The sequence below is a fragment of the Somniosus microcephalus genome, chromosome 4 (assembly GCF_052327205.1).
Source record: "Somniosus microcephalus isolate GS21.2 chromosome 4, FLI_Smic_1.0, whole genome shotgun sequence".
NCBI lineage: Eukaryota > Metazoa > Chordata > Chondrichthyes > Squaliformes > Somniosidae > Somniosus > Somniosus microcephalus.
Window position 1 is genome coordinate 307,691,689 of NC_140990.1, and position 16,862 is coordinate 307,708,550.

The window sequence follows — 16,862 nt, forward strand, 5'->3', positions numbered from 1 at the left end:
GAGAAGAGGCGCCATGTTTTGTACCCGGACAATGGCAAGAAGGCGACGGTCCGCGTCTACAGGAGAGCCTGGAGGCATGTCGCCAGCAAGCTGTCAGCCAACAGCGACATCCCCAGGACCGGTGCCCAATGCCGCAAAAAGATAAATGACCTCACACGCATTGTCAGGGTGAGTACCCTTTCCAATGACCTCCTCATCCTTGCATGTGCACCTCACATTATGGGCAAAGGGACCTGAAAGCTCTAATGGCCAGCCTTCATCCAGCAGCTATGGCACAGGCATGAGCATCAATTGCACATTCTGCACTGAACACACTGGCCAAGCTATTCCACCATGGGAGGTAGTGCACACCAGATCATGGCGACACACTGGCCAGGCTATTCCACCATGGGAGGCAGTGCACACCAGATCATGGCGACACACTGGCCAGGCTATTCCACCATGGGAGGCAGTGCACAGCAGATCATGGCGACACACTGGCCAGGCTATTCCACCATGGGAGGCAGTGCACAGCAGATCATGGCGACACACTGGCCAGGCTATTCCACCATGGGAGGCAGTGCACACCAGATCATGGCGACACACTGGCCAGGCTATTCCACCATGGGAGGCAGTGCACACAAGATCACGGCAACACACTGTACTTAGAGGCCGTCCTTTCTCTTGCAGGCCAAGCTGGCGAATAATCGCAAGAGCCGGACTGCGACCGGGGGAGGCCGACCCCATATCCAGCCACTCACCGACCTGCAACATCGCGTGGAGCACCTCATGGGTGGCCGGGTGATTGGGCCCGTTGCATGTGGAGATGCCAACCCTGTTCTGGGAAGCAATGGTAAGGACATCACCTTTTGCACCTCTCTCGTCCCACTTGCGCATCAGATCTACATCCTTTGCCACTGTCCGACCAATGCGCTGAATGCCACCACTCATGCATCCCGCACTGACGCCCTCTCCTCACTCTAAAGCTACTCTTGTGCCTTCCTGCTTTCAGATGGTCAAGAGGAGGTCCCTCAACTTGCCAGTGACAGACCCTCCGAGGAGGAGCAGGAGGAGGAGCAAGAGGAAGGCGGCCCATCAAGGGAACCCTCAGCCGCGGCCACCCAGGCCAATGTAGGGGACACATCTTCCCTGGAGGGCAGCGTGGCGGAAGTGTCGAAGGGGAGGGGAGCTCCTGGGACCTGCGTGCTGCAGAAAGGCGGGAGGGGGGTGGAAGCTCGGCGGCCTTCTCCCCAGAGGGGGGATGCGTCGGAGGGGAGTCCAATTGCTGGGCCCAGCGGCCTCCAGCAACGCAGGAAGGGTCGGCCAGCTCGGTGGCCTTCTCCCCAGAGGGAGAGTCCGGCCTCCAGTCAGGAGAAGCTCTTCGCCGAGGAGATGGAACGCCTCGAAGACTTGTCCGCGGACTCGGAGCGCCGGCACACGGAGCTCATGGCGGCAGTGGCACGGTTGCCTGAGTCCATCGATTCCCTCTCTCGGAGTGTGTCCGAGTTCGGGCCCTTAGAGGCCACCAGTCGGGCGGAATACCGGGCAGATCTTTCAGCGACTGGCCAGGTGATTAGTGGTGCCGTCCAGTCACTGGCTGCTCTGCTGCGGGCAGTGAACAGGTCAACACGGGCACTCACTGCTGCCACACTCGCTGTGTCAGCCAGGCATCGCCAGGGCACCCGGCGCGCTGCAGCAGCACATCGGTCTGTCCCTCGGCAGATTGGTGCGCATGCTGCAGTGCTGGCCCGGGTGAGTGCCAGTGTCTCAGGCGACCAGCGAGCGCCTGCCATCCGCCAGCTTGCCGCCATTCCTCCAGCCGCCACTGCCACTCCCCCAGTGGAGCTGCCAGGAGGTGCTGCAGCGACTGATGCTGGCCAGCCACAGCTGCAGCAGTCAACAGCCGGCCGCTCGACGCCCAGACCTCGACTAGGCCGACCCCCAAGGGCATCTGCCGTCACGACATGTGCCCCTCAGGAGCCTGCCCCCAGCCTTGCAGCAGCCAATGGCCTTACTTTGAGGCGGAGCAGCAGGGCGGGCAGGGGCCACCCAAAGATGGCCAAGGCATCGCCCTAGCGGGCCAAATAGTCGAATGTGTGGCCATTTGTGTTTGTTTCTTGAGGCCGAGAATTGGATGTTTGTTTTTTGAAGGCCGATGATGTGATGTTTGTTTTGGACGAAGGCCGAGAATGACGGCCATTTTAGTTGCCCTATTTTGTTAATCCTCCCCAGGTTGTGGGAGCGAGTAATGTGTTTGAGTGTTTTTTGGGGGTTTCCTCTGTTTTTGGTTTTCATGTGGGAAGGGCCCAGAGTTTGTACAATAAAGCATTTTATTTATTCACATTGTCCATGTTTGATCTTTGAAGTGTTTGTTGCCTTAACCGGCTGAGGGCTTGCGGAGCGGCTGCAATCATGTTCTATCATTGGCACAAGCCATTCCCTGACAGGGGGCCTAGAAGTGATGTTCAATAAGCCGACGACGGGCGGCCCTTGGACCTTGTGCGTCCCTCCTGGGCTGGTACTCGTCGTCCTCATGCTCCTCCTGCTCCTCCTCCTGAGGTGGTGGTCCAACGTGAGGTGGCAGTGCCTGAGTCCTGCGGATAGCCAGGTTGTGCAGCAAACGACGACGAATTGGGAGACTCGATCCTGCGAATACTGGAGGGCTCCCCCGGAGCGATCGAGACAGCGGAACCGTTGCTTGAGCACGCCGATTGTTTGTTCTATGAGGCTCCTCGTCGCTTGATGGCTCTCGTTGTATGCCTCTTCAGCAGGGGTCGTGGGCGCGCGGAGCGGGGTCGTGAGCCAGGTACACAAAGGATAGCCTTTGTCCCCGATAAGCCATCCTCTTGGGGGAGGCTGTGCCTGGAACATGTCAGCCACAGTTGTCTGTCGCAGGATAAAGGCATCGTGGCTGCTGCCTGGAAAGCGGGCATTGACAGCTAGGATGCGCTGCCTGTGGTCACACACCAGCTGTACATTGAGGGAATGGTAGCCCTTCCGGTTGCGGTAATCCTCGGCATGCTCAAGAGGTGCCCGCAAAGCCACATGCGTGCAGTCAATGGCGCCCTGCACCATGGGGAAGCCCGCTATTCTTGCAAACCCCACTGCACGCTGCTGCTGCTTGTCCAGGGTCATGGGGAAGGAGATGAATTGATGTCTCCTTCTGAAAAGGGCTTCGGTCACCTGGCGGATGCAGCAATGCACGGCGAACTGGGAGATGTTAGCGATGTCCCCAGTAGCGGATTGGAAGGAGCCGGAGGCATAGAAGTTGAGAGCCACCGTCACCTTCACTGCCACCGACAGAGACGTCCTGCGCATCAGCTGTGGCTGCAGATCTCTCTGAAGCAGCCGGCAGATGTCTGTAACCACCTCCCTTCGGAATCGCAGCCTCCTAACACACATCGCGGCAGACATGGTCAGATAGGAGGTCTGCTGGCGGTATACCCTGCGTGGGTAAGGCCTCAGTTGGCGACGCCTGTTGCCCCCTCTGCGTCTAGCCAGGGCTGCCACTCTCTCACGGCGTCTGTAAGCCCTTCTGGCATAAAGCTGAAATTCAGCGTTGCCACCCAATGCAGCCCCCATTATATGCTGGCAAACACTGAGCTCTGAATGAAGGCTAAGATAATTGGTAAGCTCTGGCCTGAGCCAAAAATACCTGTCCAAGTGTTGGTCCAAACCAGTAAACTCTCCTCCTTGGTCTCTGTCCAAAAAACCGTTGCACAAGAGTGAATGCTGCAAAATGGCTGGCCTTTATACTGCTGGGTAAGTGCCCTTTAATTAGCGCTCCCCCCGGCCCGGCTGGCCTGTGTACCGTTCCACTTCACAGTCGCTCGGGACGCCCGGTGCACAATGGGCCGGCGCGAGTGAAGTTCCGGTTTGGGGCGCACAAAGGGCGTTGCACTATTAAATGACGTCATGATCTGCGCGCGCAGCAGGGCGCACGCTAAGAGTTTGCGCCGGCGCTAAATGTGTCCTGAAGTTGGGGAGAGGCGCAGATCGCGCTGCGCCCGGGCGATAAGCGCCTAGCGCTCGAGATCTACTCCCCCTAAGGCGCTAACGGCTGGCGCGTCCAACTGAATTTCTAGGCCATTGAGTGGTGGAAGTGCTGAGATATTGAGTGTTATTTACAGGTTACAACACCTACTGCAATGAAACAGTTTTGCTTCCTGAGAGAAGGCCAGGGACTTCCCATTATGAACACTTTAACTAGGTGGGCCACTGCTTAACTTTTGGCATCGGCTGCTTTACTTCTCACGGTCATACCACTGCTGTATTAGCTTCTCCTTGGACCTACAGCTGTCACACACCATGAGAGACAAAGGGATCAACCAGCTTATAGTTTACTTACTACAGTGACAGGTGTTGAGTAACATGGTTCTTGCTTTCACACTATACTATTTGGATCATACTTTCCCATACACAGCCAATCCTTCCAAAGCCTACTATAAGACAGAGATGCTGTCATTTCTACTTTGATTATCCTGTGCAGAACTTTAGATTGCACACATGAAATACACTTTAGATTGCTGTGTAAACCAAGTTTAAAAAATTTAAAAATTATATGACACTTTGTAGGCATATGTGAATTGAAAGACCACTAAACAAAACAGTAACTTTTAGCTTTTATTCAAATATATGCAATGGTCGGTATTTGGACCATTGCTTTTCTTGTTATATGTAAATGACCTGGACTTGGGTATAGGGAATACAATTTTGAATTTTGTGGATGATTCAAAATTTGGTAATGTAGTAAATAGTGAGCAGGATAGTAGCAGACTTCTGGAGGACATAGACAGGCTGGTGAAATGGGCAGACAGATGGCAAATGCAATTTAATGCGGATAAGTGTAAATTGATGTACTTTGGGAGGAACAACATGGAGAGGCAGTATAATTCAAACGGTACTATTTTGAGAGGGGTGCAAGAGCAGAGGGATCTGGGGGTGCATATTCACAACGCTAGTTACAACTGGTCAGTCAACTTTCAGCTCCGATAATTAACCCCTAGTCAGGGACCCACTTACACCTGATTGACTGTTCGCTCTTTCAGCACAAAGTAGTTTTCTTTTTTTTGTGTGTGAAGCGGCGAGGAGTGTTGGACGCCTTGGTTTGCAGGTCCTCGTGTGGAATTAGGAACCAGGGGCCGCGAGGCAAAAAAATTGAAGGTGGCAGGGCAAGTTGATAAGGCGGTTAAGAAAGCGTATGGGATGCTTGGCTCTTTAATAGGGGCATTGAATACAAAAATAAGGAAGTCATGCTAAAACTTTACAAATCATTGCTTAGGCTTCAGTTGGAGTATTGTGGACAATTCTGGGCACCACACTTTAGGAAGGACATCAAGGCAGGTTATTTGACTGTGGAGAACATCACTGAGCTGACTCTGTTTCCACCCCACCCACCACTGTAGTCCAGGGTTACTGAGAACTAACTACAGTCTGCCCACCACAGTCTCGGCAGAGTTGAGCTAACTCCGTACAATTAAAGATTGACTCTGAGCCCTTACTGTGAAGCTCTAATATTGAAAAGATCCCTTTTGCAGGAGAGTGAGCTTGTTTACTTTCTAAGTTACCAGAAGCAGTGATATCATACTGAATACCTGTTGCTTGCTGTTGGAGTTAGGTAAGAGATTAATGGTGCTAGAGCAACCCCCCGGGAATCATTAATATTAATTGGGTTAATCACGCTGTTACAGATGGGATGTCACAGCAAAACAAATACAGTACCAAATAACCATTAACTATGACATCATGGGCTAAAAATTCAGTTGGGCGCCGTTTGGGGCGCCAAGCTCGCCTGGGCGCCGGAATTACCGCTGCGAGCGGAGCCACTTGCGCCATCCCGATATTCAGTTTCTGCGCCCCAAACGGAAGCGGGCCGCTACTCGAGGCTCCCCGCGCCCCACTTGGGGCGCTCACCCTGAATATCGGCGCGCTAAGGGCCGCAGCGCCACACGCTGCGGCACGGCACGCTGCGGTACTGCAGGCCTTCCTCCCACTGTTAAGGGGGAGGTGCCTGCAACAGCGCGATCCCCGCTCGCGAGTGCCGGCAAATGAGTCCGGCACCAAGGAGAAGTGCCGGGCTCTCGGGAAACAGCCGGCAATGCCGCGGGGGGGGGGGTTTAGGAGGCCGGGGACGGAGGTGCTGGCAGGCGGCCGCCGAAAAAGCGGCCGCCCCGCACCTCCACCTTAACTAGCGCCACTACCGCCACAGGTAGGCCCTGTGAACCGGTCGCGATTTGCGACCGGCGTTAAAGAGGCGGGCGCGACCAAATATGGTCATCGGGGCGGGAGCGGGGCGCTGCGCACACCGATGACGTCATCGGTGGCGGCGCAATGCTACAGGCTAACACCGCCATTAGCACCCCGCTAAATATCGCGGGAGGTGTGGCCAGTGGCGCTAAAGCCACTGAGTGCCCTCTTTGGGCGCTAACTGGTGGCGCAGCCCACTGAATTTCTAGGCCCATGTGTTTTGGTGGGACAATTACATACAAATAAACAACATTAAGATTTTAATCATTTCAGAAAGGCCAATGTCATGCCAGGCATTTGAATTAGATTATAATTTGCCATTGCTTGTTGATAAATTTTAAAACAGGCTTGATCAGAGGCAAAGGCATGCTTCCATTTTAATCTCTGATCTAGATATCTACTGACCACTGCTTGGGTTCTTTATTAAAACCATAATGTTTTAAAGGTTTAAAATGGTCAATTATTTTTTGTCTGATTTACACTATTTCTCAGCTGTCACTCAAACTGTCCTCCTGCCCTGGGGCCTTTGTTATGACTTACTGAACACAGTGCCCTGAGGAGCGTGACGCACATTGATAAGACAATGGATATAGTTGCTTTTAATGCTTAGTTTAAAGTTTGTACCTCCTGTTACTATGCAACAAGCATACAGTATATCACAAGTCTGGTATTTGCACGGGACAAAGGATTGCCGATAAAAGGCTTTTAAATCTCAGCAGTACAGTTGTAATCATGATCAGATATTTTACACTAGTTCAGTGCTGGCGCTGCCCCTATCCCCAGAACAAACACAGTGTAAATACTTTGGGAACAGATATGGTGTTCCCTCCTGGACTCCCCCGACTAACCTCCCAACTTGGCTCCAACCTGCTGGCCTCCCAACATGACCATAATTCCTTTGGACCCCTGGTGTGATTCTGACACAGCCCGTAATCCCACTGGGCCCCAATTCCCACTGGAGAATTGCTAACCTTGAACAGTAACAGTACTGCGTTGGTGTCAGCTTTGGCTCAGTTGGTAGCACCCTCGTCGGAAGGTTGTGGGTTCAAGCCCCACTCCAGAAACTTGAGCACAAAAATCCAGGCTGACACTCCAGTGCAGTGCTGAGGGAGTGCTGCACTGTTGGAGGTGTCACCTTTTGGATGAGACTTTAAACTGAGGCTTCAGGTGGACGTAAAAGATCCCATGGCACTATTTCGATAGAAGAGCATGGGAGTTATCCCTGGTGTCCTGGCCAATATTTATCCTTCAATCAACATCACTCAAACAGATTATCAGGTCATTATCACATTGCTGTTAGTGGGTGACTACACTTTAGTGGATGACTACACTTCAAAAAGTACTTCATTGGTTCTAAAGCACTTTGGGATGTCCAGTGGTCATGAAAGGCGCTATAGAAATGCAAGTCTTTTGTTCGTAAACTGCTAGCTCAGGAAATGGAGTAGAACTGAAGCCTATGGTCCCTGAAGAGTGGGTTAAGCTTGTGTGGAGGTGAAGCTTGTACTGGGAGTTCTAATGCACAATGGATACATTTCGGGGCAAGTTCAGTATTTTTTTTTAAAATGTACTTTTTATATATTTATTACAAATGTATTTATTAAGAGTATATAGTGCAATGGGGCAGAAAGCAAAATGTTTGCCAAAACCACTTTGAACAATTATTGAACCAAATTGATTGGTTGGTTTTGTGGCAATCAACTTGGTCCAATAATAATCCTGATTTGGCAGTGGGAACAATTGAATAATTGAGCGCATTAGAATGGTTAACTGAATAGATCCTCGTTATTAAAGCTCATCATTAAATGTGATACACCAGATTTAAAGTGCAACATCTATATATATAAAAGGATATGTCTGTCTGTCTCTCTGTCTGTCTCTCTGTCTGTCTCTCTGTCTGTCTCTCTGTCCGGCTATACAATCAAAAGTTATAGAGCGTACCTACACATATGTTATATCAAAAGAAAGCTCATCATTAGGGGACTCTTGTAGGCATATTTACTTTTTGCTCAGACAAAAATTGTGCCGACGGTCGGACAAAAATTGTGCCGACGGTATCCAAAAAACGTTCAAAATTCCGCTCATTATCCGCTCATTTTCCGCTCATTTGCATCGAGTGGGGGCGGGTTCATTGTGTGTGCGGGCGGGCCATCCTACAGTGACGTGATGATTGACCAATCCTACAGTTCAGTGACCTGACGGTTGACCAATCGGTGCGTGTGTGGGCGGGCCTTATCATTCTGAACCGAGGTGAGTGGCCGCCATCTTGATTCCAAACTGTTCATTTCTTTTTCCCACTTTCTGCGTGTTTCTTTTCAAATCCACATTTCCAGCCAAAGAAAAGTTGCTTTGAAAACACATTGTTTTTAAAAAAAAGTTAATTAATTTGTAAATCTTTTCTCTAACATCTAGAATTTTCCTACCTTTCACCGTTTTTCCAGGCCTGTAAGCCTGGGCCTCTGTTACCCAGCCACGCCCGAGCTAGGCACCTCCCGTCACGCTCAACAAGCGGCTCACGATCGCCGCCATCTTTGTGAAGGCTGGAGGGGGCGGGCCTGAGCCGAGCGTTGCCACCGCCGCCATCTTAGTAAAGGCGGGTGGGGCAGGAGTCAGCACGCGCGACTTGAGTCCGGCCGGGCCTCACGCGGTAGGTTGCGCGGCGGCGTCTCTCTCTCTGCTCTTGAAGCCGGCTCGGGCGGGGGGGCGGGGCTCGGGAGATCGGGGTTCGGCAGAGCGGGGCTCGGGAGATCGGGGGGGGCGGGCCTCGGGAGATCGGGGGGGCGGGCCTCGGGAGATCGGGGGGGGGGCGAGCCTCGGGAGATCGGGGGGGGGGCGGGGCTCGGGAGATCGGAGATCGAGCCTCGTGAGATCAGGCCTCGGGAGGACGGGGGGCGGGGCTCGGGGACTCCCCCCCCCCCCTCCTTCCCCCTCTCCCCCTTCTTCTCCCCCTCCTCCCCCCCTCCCCTTCTTCCCCCCTCTCCCACTCCCTTCTCCCTGCTTACCCCTCCCCCCCTTCTTCTCCCTCCCCCCCTCCCCCCTCCCCCCCTCCCCCCCCTTCCCCCCTCCCCCTTCTTCCCCCCTCCCCCTTCTCCCCCCATCCCCCTTCTCCCCCCTCCCCCCTCTTTCCCCCCCCTCCCCCCTCTTTCCCCCCTCCCCCCTCTTTCCCCCCTCCCCCTCCCCCTTCTTCCCCCCTCCCCTTCTTCCCACTCTTTCCCCCCTCCCCCTCCCCCTTCTTCCCCCCTCCCCTTCTTCCCCCCTCCCCTTCTTCCCCCCTCCCCCTTCTTCCCCCTCCCCTCCCCCTTCTTCCCCCTCCCCCTTCTTCCCCTCCCCCTTCTTCCCCCTACCCCTGCTTCCCCCCTCCCCTGCTTCCCCCCTCCCCTGCTTCCCCCTCCCCCTTCTTCCCCCTCCCCCTTCTTCCCCCCTCCCCCCTTCTTCCCCTCCCCCTTCTTCCCCTCCCCCTTCTTCCCCTCCTCCTTCTTCCCCTCCCCCTTCTTCCCCTCCCCCCTTCCCCCCCCTTCTTCCCCCCCCCTTCTTCCCCCTCCCCCTTCTTCCCCTCCCCCTTCTTCCCTCCCCCCTTCTTCCCCCCTCCCCCTTCTTCCCCTCCCTCTTCCCCCTCCCCTACCCCGCTCCCCCCTTCTTCCCCCCTCCCCCTTCTTCCCCCCTCCCCCTTCTTCTCCCCTTCCCCCCCGCCTCCCCCTTCTTCCCCCCCGCCCCATTCTACCCCCCCTTCCCCTCCCCCTTCCCCTCCCCCTCCCCCTTTCCTTCCCCCCTCCCCTTTCCTCCCCCTCCCCTTTTCCCCCCTCCCCCTTTTCCTCCCCCCTCCCCCTCCCCCTCTCCTCTCCCCTTCCCTTTTCCTCCCCGCCCCCTCCCCCTTTCCTCCCCCTCCCCATTTCCTCCCCTCCCCCTTTCCTCTTCCTTCCCCCCTCCCCCTTTCCTCCCCCCTCCCCCTTTCCTCCCCCCTCCCCCTTTCCTCCCCTCCCCCTTTCCTCCCCTCCCCATTTCCTCCCCTCCCTCCCTCCCCCTTCCTCCCCTCCTCCCCTTCCTCCCCTCCTTCCCCTTCCTCCCCCTTTCCTCCCCCTCTCCTCCCCCCCTTCCCCAGTCGCTCTCTCTTCCCCCCCAGTCACTCTCTCTCTTCCCCCCAGTCAATCTCTCTCTTCCCCCAGTCGCTCTCTCTCTTCCCCCCAGTCGCTCTCTCTCTTCCCCCCGTCGCTCTCTCTCTTCCCCCCAGTCGCTCTCTCTCTTCCCCCCCAGTCGCTCTCTCTCTTCCCCCCAGTCGCTCTCTCTCTTCCCCCCCAGTCGCTCTCTCTCTTCCCCCCAGTCGCTCTCTCTCTTCCCCCCAGTCGCTCTCTCTCTTCCCCCCAGTCGCTCTCTCTCTTCCCCCCAGTCGCTCTCTCTCTTCCCCCCAGTCGCTCTCTCTCTTCCCCCCCAGTCGCTCTCTCTCTTCCCCCCCAGTCGCTCTCTCTCTTCCCCCCAGTCGCTCTCTCTCTTCCCCCCAGTCGCTCTCTCTCTTCCCCCCAGTCGCTCTCTCTCTTCCCCCCAGTCGCTCTCTCTCTTCCCCCCAGTCGCTCTCTCTCTTCCCCCGTCGCTCTCTCTCTTCCCCCCAGTCGCTCTCTCTCTTCCCCCAGTCGCTCTCTCTCTTCCCCCCAGTCGCTCTCTCTCTTCCCCCCAGTCGCTCTCTCTCTTCCCCCCAGTCGCTCTCTCTCTTCCCCCCAGTCGCTCTCTCTCTTCCCCCCCAGTCGCTCTCTCTCTTCCCCCCAGTCGCTCTCTCTCTTCCCCCCAGTCGCTCTCTCTCTTCCCCCCAGTCGCTCTCTCTCTTCCCCCCAGTCGCTCTCTTCTCTTCCCCCAGTCGCTCTCTCTCTTCCCCCCAGTCGCTCTCTCTCTTCCCCCAGTCGCTCTCTCTCTTCCCCCCAGTCGCTCTCTCTCTTCCCCCCAGTCGCTCTCTCTCTTCCCCCCAGTCGCTCTCTCTCTTCCCCCCAGTCGCTCTCTCTCTTCCCCCCAGTCGCTCTCTCTCTTCCCCCCAGTCGCTCTCTCTCTTCCCCCCAGTCGCTCTCTCTCTTCCCCCCAGTCGCTCTCTCTCTTCCCCCCAGTCGCTCTCTCTCTCTTCCCCCCCAGTCGCTCTCTTCCCCCAGTCGCTCTCTCTCTTCCCCCCAGTCGCTCTCTCTCTTCCCCCCAGTCGCTCTCTCTCTTCCCCCCAGTCGCTCTCTCTCTTCCCCCAGTCGCTCTCTCTCTTCCCCCCAGTCGCTCTCTCTCTTCCCCCCAGTCGCTCTCTCTCTTCCCCCCAGTCGCTCTCTCTCTTCCCCCCAGTCGCTCTCTCTCTTCCCCCCAGTCGCTCTCTCTCTTCCCCCCAGTCGCTCTCTCTCTTCCCCCCAGTCGCTCTCTCTCTTCCCCCCAGTCGCTCTCTCTCTTCCCCCCCAGTCGCTCTCTCTCTTCCCCCCCAGTCGCTCTCTCTCTTCCCCCCCAGTCGCTCTCTCTCTTCCCCCCCAGTCGCTCTCTCCCCCCCAGTCGCTCTCTCTCTTCCCCCCAGTCGCGCTCTCTCCTCTTCCCCCCAGTCGCGCTCTCTCTCTTCCCCCCAGTCGCGCTCTCTCTCTTCCCCCCAGTCGCTCTCTCTCTTCCCCCCAGTCGCTCTCTCTCTTCCCCCCAGTCGCTCTCTCTCTTCCCCCCAGTCGCTCTCTCTCTTCCCCCAGTCGCTCTCTCTCTTCCCCCCAGTCGCTCTCTCTCTTCCCCCCAGTCGCTCTCTCTCTTCCCCCCAGTCGCTCTCTCTCTTCCCCCCAGTCGCTCTCTCTCTTCCCCCCAGTCGCTCTCTCTCTTCCCCCCAGTCGCTCTCTCTCTTCCCCCCAGTCGCTCTCTCTCTTCCCCCCAGTCGCTCTCTCTCTTCCCCCCCAGTCGCTCTCTCTCTTCCCCCCAGTCGCGCTCTCTCTTCCCCCCAGTCGCTCTCTCTCTTCCCCCCAGTCGCGCTCTCTCTTCACCCCAGTCGCTCTCTCTCTTCCCCCCAGTCGCTCTCTCTCTTCCCCCCAGTCGCTCTCTCTCTTCCCCCCAGTCGCTCTCTCTCTTCCCCCAGTCGCTCTCTCTCTTCCCCCCCAGTCGCTCTCTCTCTTCCCCCCCCAGTCGCTCTCTCTCTTCCCCCCCAGTCGCTCTCTCTCTTCCCCCCCAGTCGCTCTCTCTCTTCCCCCCCAGTCGCTCTCTCTCTTCCCCCCCAGTCGCTCTCTCTCTTCCCCCCAGTCGCTCTCTCTCTTCCCCCCCCCAGTCGCTCTCTCTCTTCCCCCCCCCAGTCGCTCTCTCTCTTCCCCACCAGTCGCTCTCTCTCTTCCCCACCAGTCGCGCTCTCTCTTCCCCCCCCAGTCGCTCTCTCTCTTCCCCACCAGTCGCGCTCTCTCTTCCCCCCCCAGTCGCTCTCTCTCTTTCCCCCCCCCAGTCGCTCTCTCTCTTTCCCCCCCCCCCCCCAGTCGCTCTCTCTCTCTCTCTTCCAACAACAACATGCCCTCAAAAGACCCTCGGCACCGCCGGGCACTTCAGCTAGTACATTATATGCGAGACTTTTGTAAATAAGCCAGCAGTTTGTTCCATTGTTTGGGTCACTGTGCATGTGAAATGCTGACTACCGCTGTGATTATTCATTTTAAAACAGCTGCTTCATAAATTAGTGATCACACTCAGTTTCGTCACAATGATTTAATAATTTAGAAATTATTTTTGCAAAATTATTTGCAACAAGTCTGTAGCAAAAAACTTTTAATGAGCAAAGTTTGTAGAAAAAATTAGATGTTTGGAGAAATCAACAAAATCACACCCACAAACTAATTAAATAATTGCTGAAATTTTTAGAATGCTTTAATGTTGAGGATAGAGAGCTAAAATTACAATGGCAGAGTGATCTTAGTTAAATCTACATCTGTATCCTGTAATAATTCACCAGAAATAGGCTGAATTCTTTTGTCAAAGGAATCTTAGTTCGTCTTTCACTATGGGACACTGTTAATAATAACTGTGCTGGAAATGAGTAAGCAACTTTGCTCAGATGATAGGATCCGTCAAATCGGTATTCTGTATATAGGATCACACTCGTTTTGAATTGACATTTCTAAGTGGTATACACACAATTATTTCTGTGTTCTACAAGTTGCTTCGAATTCCTCCAGTTTGACATTTCTACACTGTCTGAATGTCTGATCAGACTGATACCTGGGATGGCAGGAATGACGACGTATGAGGAGAGATAGGGTCGATTAGGCTTATATTCGCTAGGGTCGATTAGGCTTATATTCGCTAGAGTTTAGAAGAATGAGAGGGGATCTCATTGAAACTTATAAAATTCTAACAGGACTAGACAGACTAGATGCAGGAAGGATGTTCCCGATGGCGGGGGAGTCCGGAACCAGGGGTCACAGTCTAAGGATAAGGGGTAAGCCATTTAAGACTGAAATGAGGAGGAATTTCTTCACCCAGAGAGTGGTGAACCTGTGGAATTCTCTACCACACAAGGCAGTTGAGGCCAATTCATTAAATATATTCAAGAAGGAGTTAGATATATTTCTTAAGGCTAAAGGGATCAAGGGATATGGGGAGAAGGCAGGGACAGGGTACTGAGTTTGGATGATCAGCCATGATCTCATTAAATGGTGGAGCAGGCTCGAGGGGCCGAATGGCCTACTCCTGCTCCTATCTTCTATATTTCTATGTCTTTCTTTGGCACGGTGTCAATTTTTTTTTCTGATTACCCTTCTGTGAAGCGCTTTGGAACAGTTTAATATGTTGAAGGCGCTATATTAATGCAAGTTGTTGTTTCTCTTGGTAAAAAAAAAAATCTTTCATATTAGAAAGACTAAATTAAAACATTTTGTTAATCATTCAGTTACAATTTAGAACAGCATATTTGATCATGGCAATTTAAAATTTACAACTAAAAAAACCAATTTGGAATCCCTAGTGCTGGGAGGATGGCAAATTATATTGTTATTGGAATTGTGCAAACATGATTTGGGATATAGTAACGGGAGCTCACAGCTGCAGCGATGGTGGATGAGTTAACATTGTTAATGATAAACAACACTGTATTTTAAAGCAGTAAAGGATAAATTGTCCTTGCCAATGTAATTTTACTTCTGCTGTTATTGGGAGCATGCAGTGTGATAGCCAATACATTGTGCTCCGGGATCCTTAAATAATGTCCAGTTGACACAGAGGCGATTCAAATGCTTTGTTTATCTACCTGACTAGTCCGAACGTGATCAAACTATTCTGGGTCTTCCCTTGCTACCATTTAGAAACCATTGGTTTATGGACTGCCCCGTACAGGAGGGCATGAGAAGAAAAGCTGGGAGTGATAAAGAATTAAAATTGCGCAGGAGTTTATTATTTGATAGTGAGCTGATGTAGGTAATGATATATTAATTCATTTAAATATATTTTCATTAAACAAGAGTAATGCGATGAGAATACACCTTTGATTTTGATTTATGCCTTAAGAAAAGATGAATGTTGGGAAGATTTTCTTGAAGGATTTACTCATTTGGTGACATTTTATGGACACTTTTGTGCTGTGGACTTGCATCCAAGGGAAAACTACTCTTATTAAAAACCTATATAACTGGCAAAGCAAAGAAACTTTCATCTTGTCAGCTCTGGTTAGGATCAAATGCAGGTCTCCGGTGTGAAAGGACAGCATTCTGTATCAGCCAGTCCCTGAAATCAGAACTGGTTGTATGGACTAATATATAGATAATCATATGATTATCAGTTTGCTCATGTCATGATATGGCATCACATAATTGCTATTCGTTAAACATAAGCTTTAAAGGAACTTTCTAAGTCTAATTTCAATCAATTGTGGTTGAATATTTCCAATCAGATTGATCTCCTCTAAAGTTGTGATGCATGCAAATTAATTTACCATTTTGTTCCAGGATCATGTAACAAAGAAGGGTCACCTCAGTTTAGCCATTCGGCCCAACAGGTCCATGCCGGTGTTTATGTTTCACACAAGCCTCCTCCCACTTTACTTCATCTCACCCTATCACTATATCTAAAGACAGCGCTGGAGTCTCAGTCTAGATTATGTGCTCACATCTCTGGAGTGGGACTTGAACCTACAACCTTCTGACTCAGAGGCGAGAGTGCTACCCACTGAGCCACGGCTGACACCGTTTGTTTTCCATATTCTCATTATGCAACCAATAACACGCATACAGTATTGTAGAGAGCACTGATGTGAATTGGATGATAGACTTTGGCCGTGGCAGTTTTTGCAACGTTGAAGAACTGAATACATTAAAATATGTTTTTAAAAGTCTCATTTCAAATGATGGCTACATACAAAAAGAATAATGACATTTATCCGCATTATGTAACATTTAAATCTGTAGTTTGAAGAATCCAAAGGACAGTACACTCGAGCAATGTTCCCATTGGGCATCTAACGGGGATCGTTTACAATCAGTTCAATGGGATGAACTAGTGCTGCTTTCAGGCCATTCAGCGCTGAAACCTGTCATTATTTGACATTAAAAAATCCATAACTGGCACTTTAATTCTGCAAAATCAGATATCAGTCCACTCTGAGGAGGAAAATATTGACAGCTGAGCCTGTGCGCACCTTTGTACCACTCTGTTTACAACATTCTCCTGCTATATTTTGCTGCTCTTTATCGCTAATGCATCAGTTGCCAAATACCATGACGAGAACTTTCTAGCCAAACGTATATGTCTGTTCTTTTTTCAGCGACACCCTATCCCGGTGGGTTCAAGTGTTTTACATGTGAAAATGCAGCAGATAATTACGAGTGCAACCGCTGGGCTCCAGACATCTACTGCCCAAGAGGTATGTCCAGACTGCGGAATAATGCTATCGTTAAGTGCACCACCTCGACGTGGGCCAGTGTATTTTGCTGCTGCACTCATTTAACCATGATACACACGCTAGACACTCCCCTGCAATGCAGTCCCTATCAACTTTCTTACCAGCGTGGAGTTGGGTTCCATTAACAACAACAACAACTTGTATTTATATAGCGCCTTTAACGTAGTAAAACATCCCAAAGTGCTACACAGGAGTATTTTAAGACAAAAAAATTTGACACCGATCCACATGAGGATAAATTAGGGCAGGTGACCAAAAGCTTGGTCAAAGAGGTAGGTTTTAAGGAGCATCTTAAAGGAGGAAGGAGAGGTAGCGAGGCGGAGAGGATTAGGCAGGGAATTCCAAAGCTTAGGGTTTAGGCAACAGAAGGCACGGCCACCAAAGGTTGAGCGATTGAACAACAAAGGAGATAAAGATTCAACACAAGACAAGACACTTTGGTGAGGATCTTGTGTAAGCAAGTGAAAAAATAGGCGCAAAACGATTAGGGAAATTTGCCACTAGTACCCAGTTCCTAAACCTTTGTTTACCGCCACCACTGCACCCCCCCCCCGCCATGTGAACCCTTACCCTTTGCAGTAACTAGCAGGCTCCTCTATTTACTCTACACAAATGTGTTGACAATGTGCCAGAAATCCCTCCCTCCCAACAATTCACACCTGATGTCGCTTGCCAGGCCTGGCACATCCTTTAGGAGAGGAATGCGACTGTTCATTTGACCACCCAGGAATGTGATCATTCACTGCAGGGAAATTAAAAACAATAATTCACTGCAGCAGATCGCTGC

The 16,862-nt window shown here is 52.3% G+C and overlaps 2 protein-coding genes across 6 annotated transcripts in view; both read left to right on the forward strand.

The window, feature by feature from the left end:
- lypd6 (LY6/PLAUR domain containing 6) overlaps window positions 1–16,862 on the forward strand; it is a 340,290-nt gene that overhangs the window by 310,861 nt on the left and 12,567 nt on the right. For all 5 annotated transcript variants that reach the window (XM_085986694.1, XM_085986699.1, XM_085986696.1 and 2 more), the window contains one exon: window positions 15,938–16,036. In XM_085986694.1, the coding sequence (XP_085842820.1) occupies window positions 15,938–16,036 (99 nt within the window). The remainder of the gene's footprint in view (window positions 1–15,937; window positions 16,037–16,862) is intronic.
- Window positions 598–2,055, forward strand: LOC147120580 (uncharacterized). The gene is made up of 2 exons (XM_085983666.1): window positions 598–832; window positions 992–2,055. Exons 1-2 carry the CDS (start codon window positions 769–771, stop codon window positions 2,053–2,055), a joined length of 1,128 nt encoding a protein of 375 aa, XP_085839792.1. The 5' UTR covers window positions 598–768.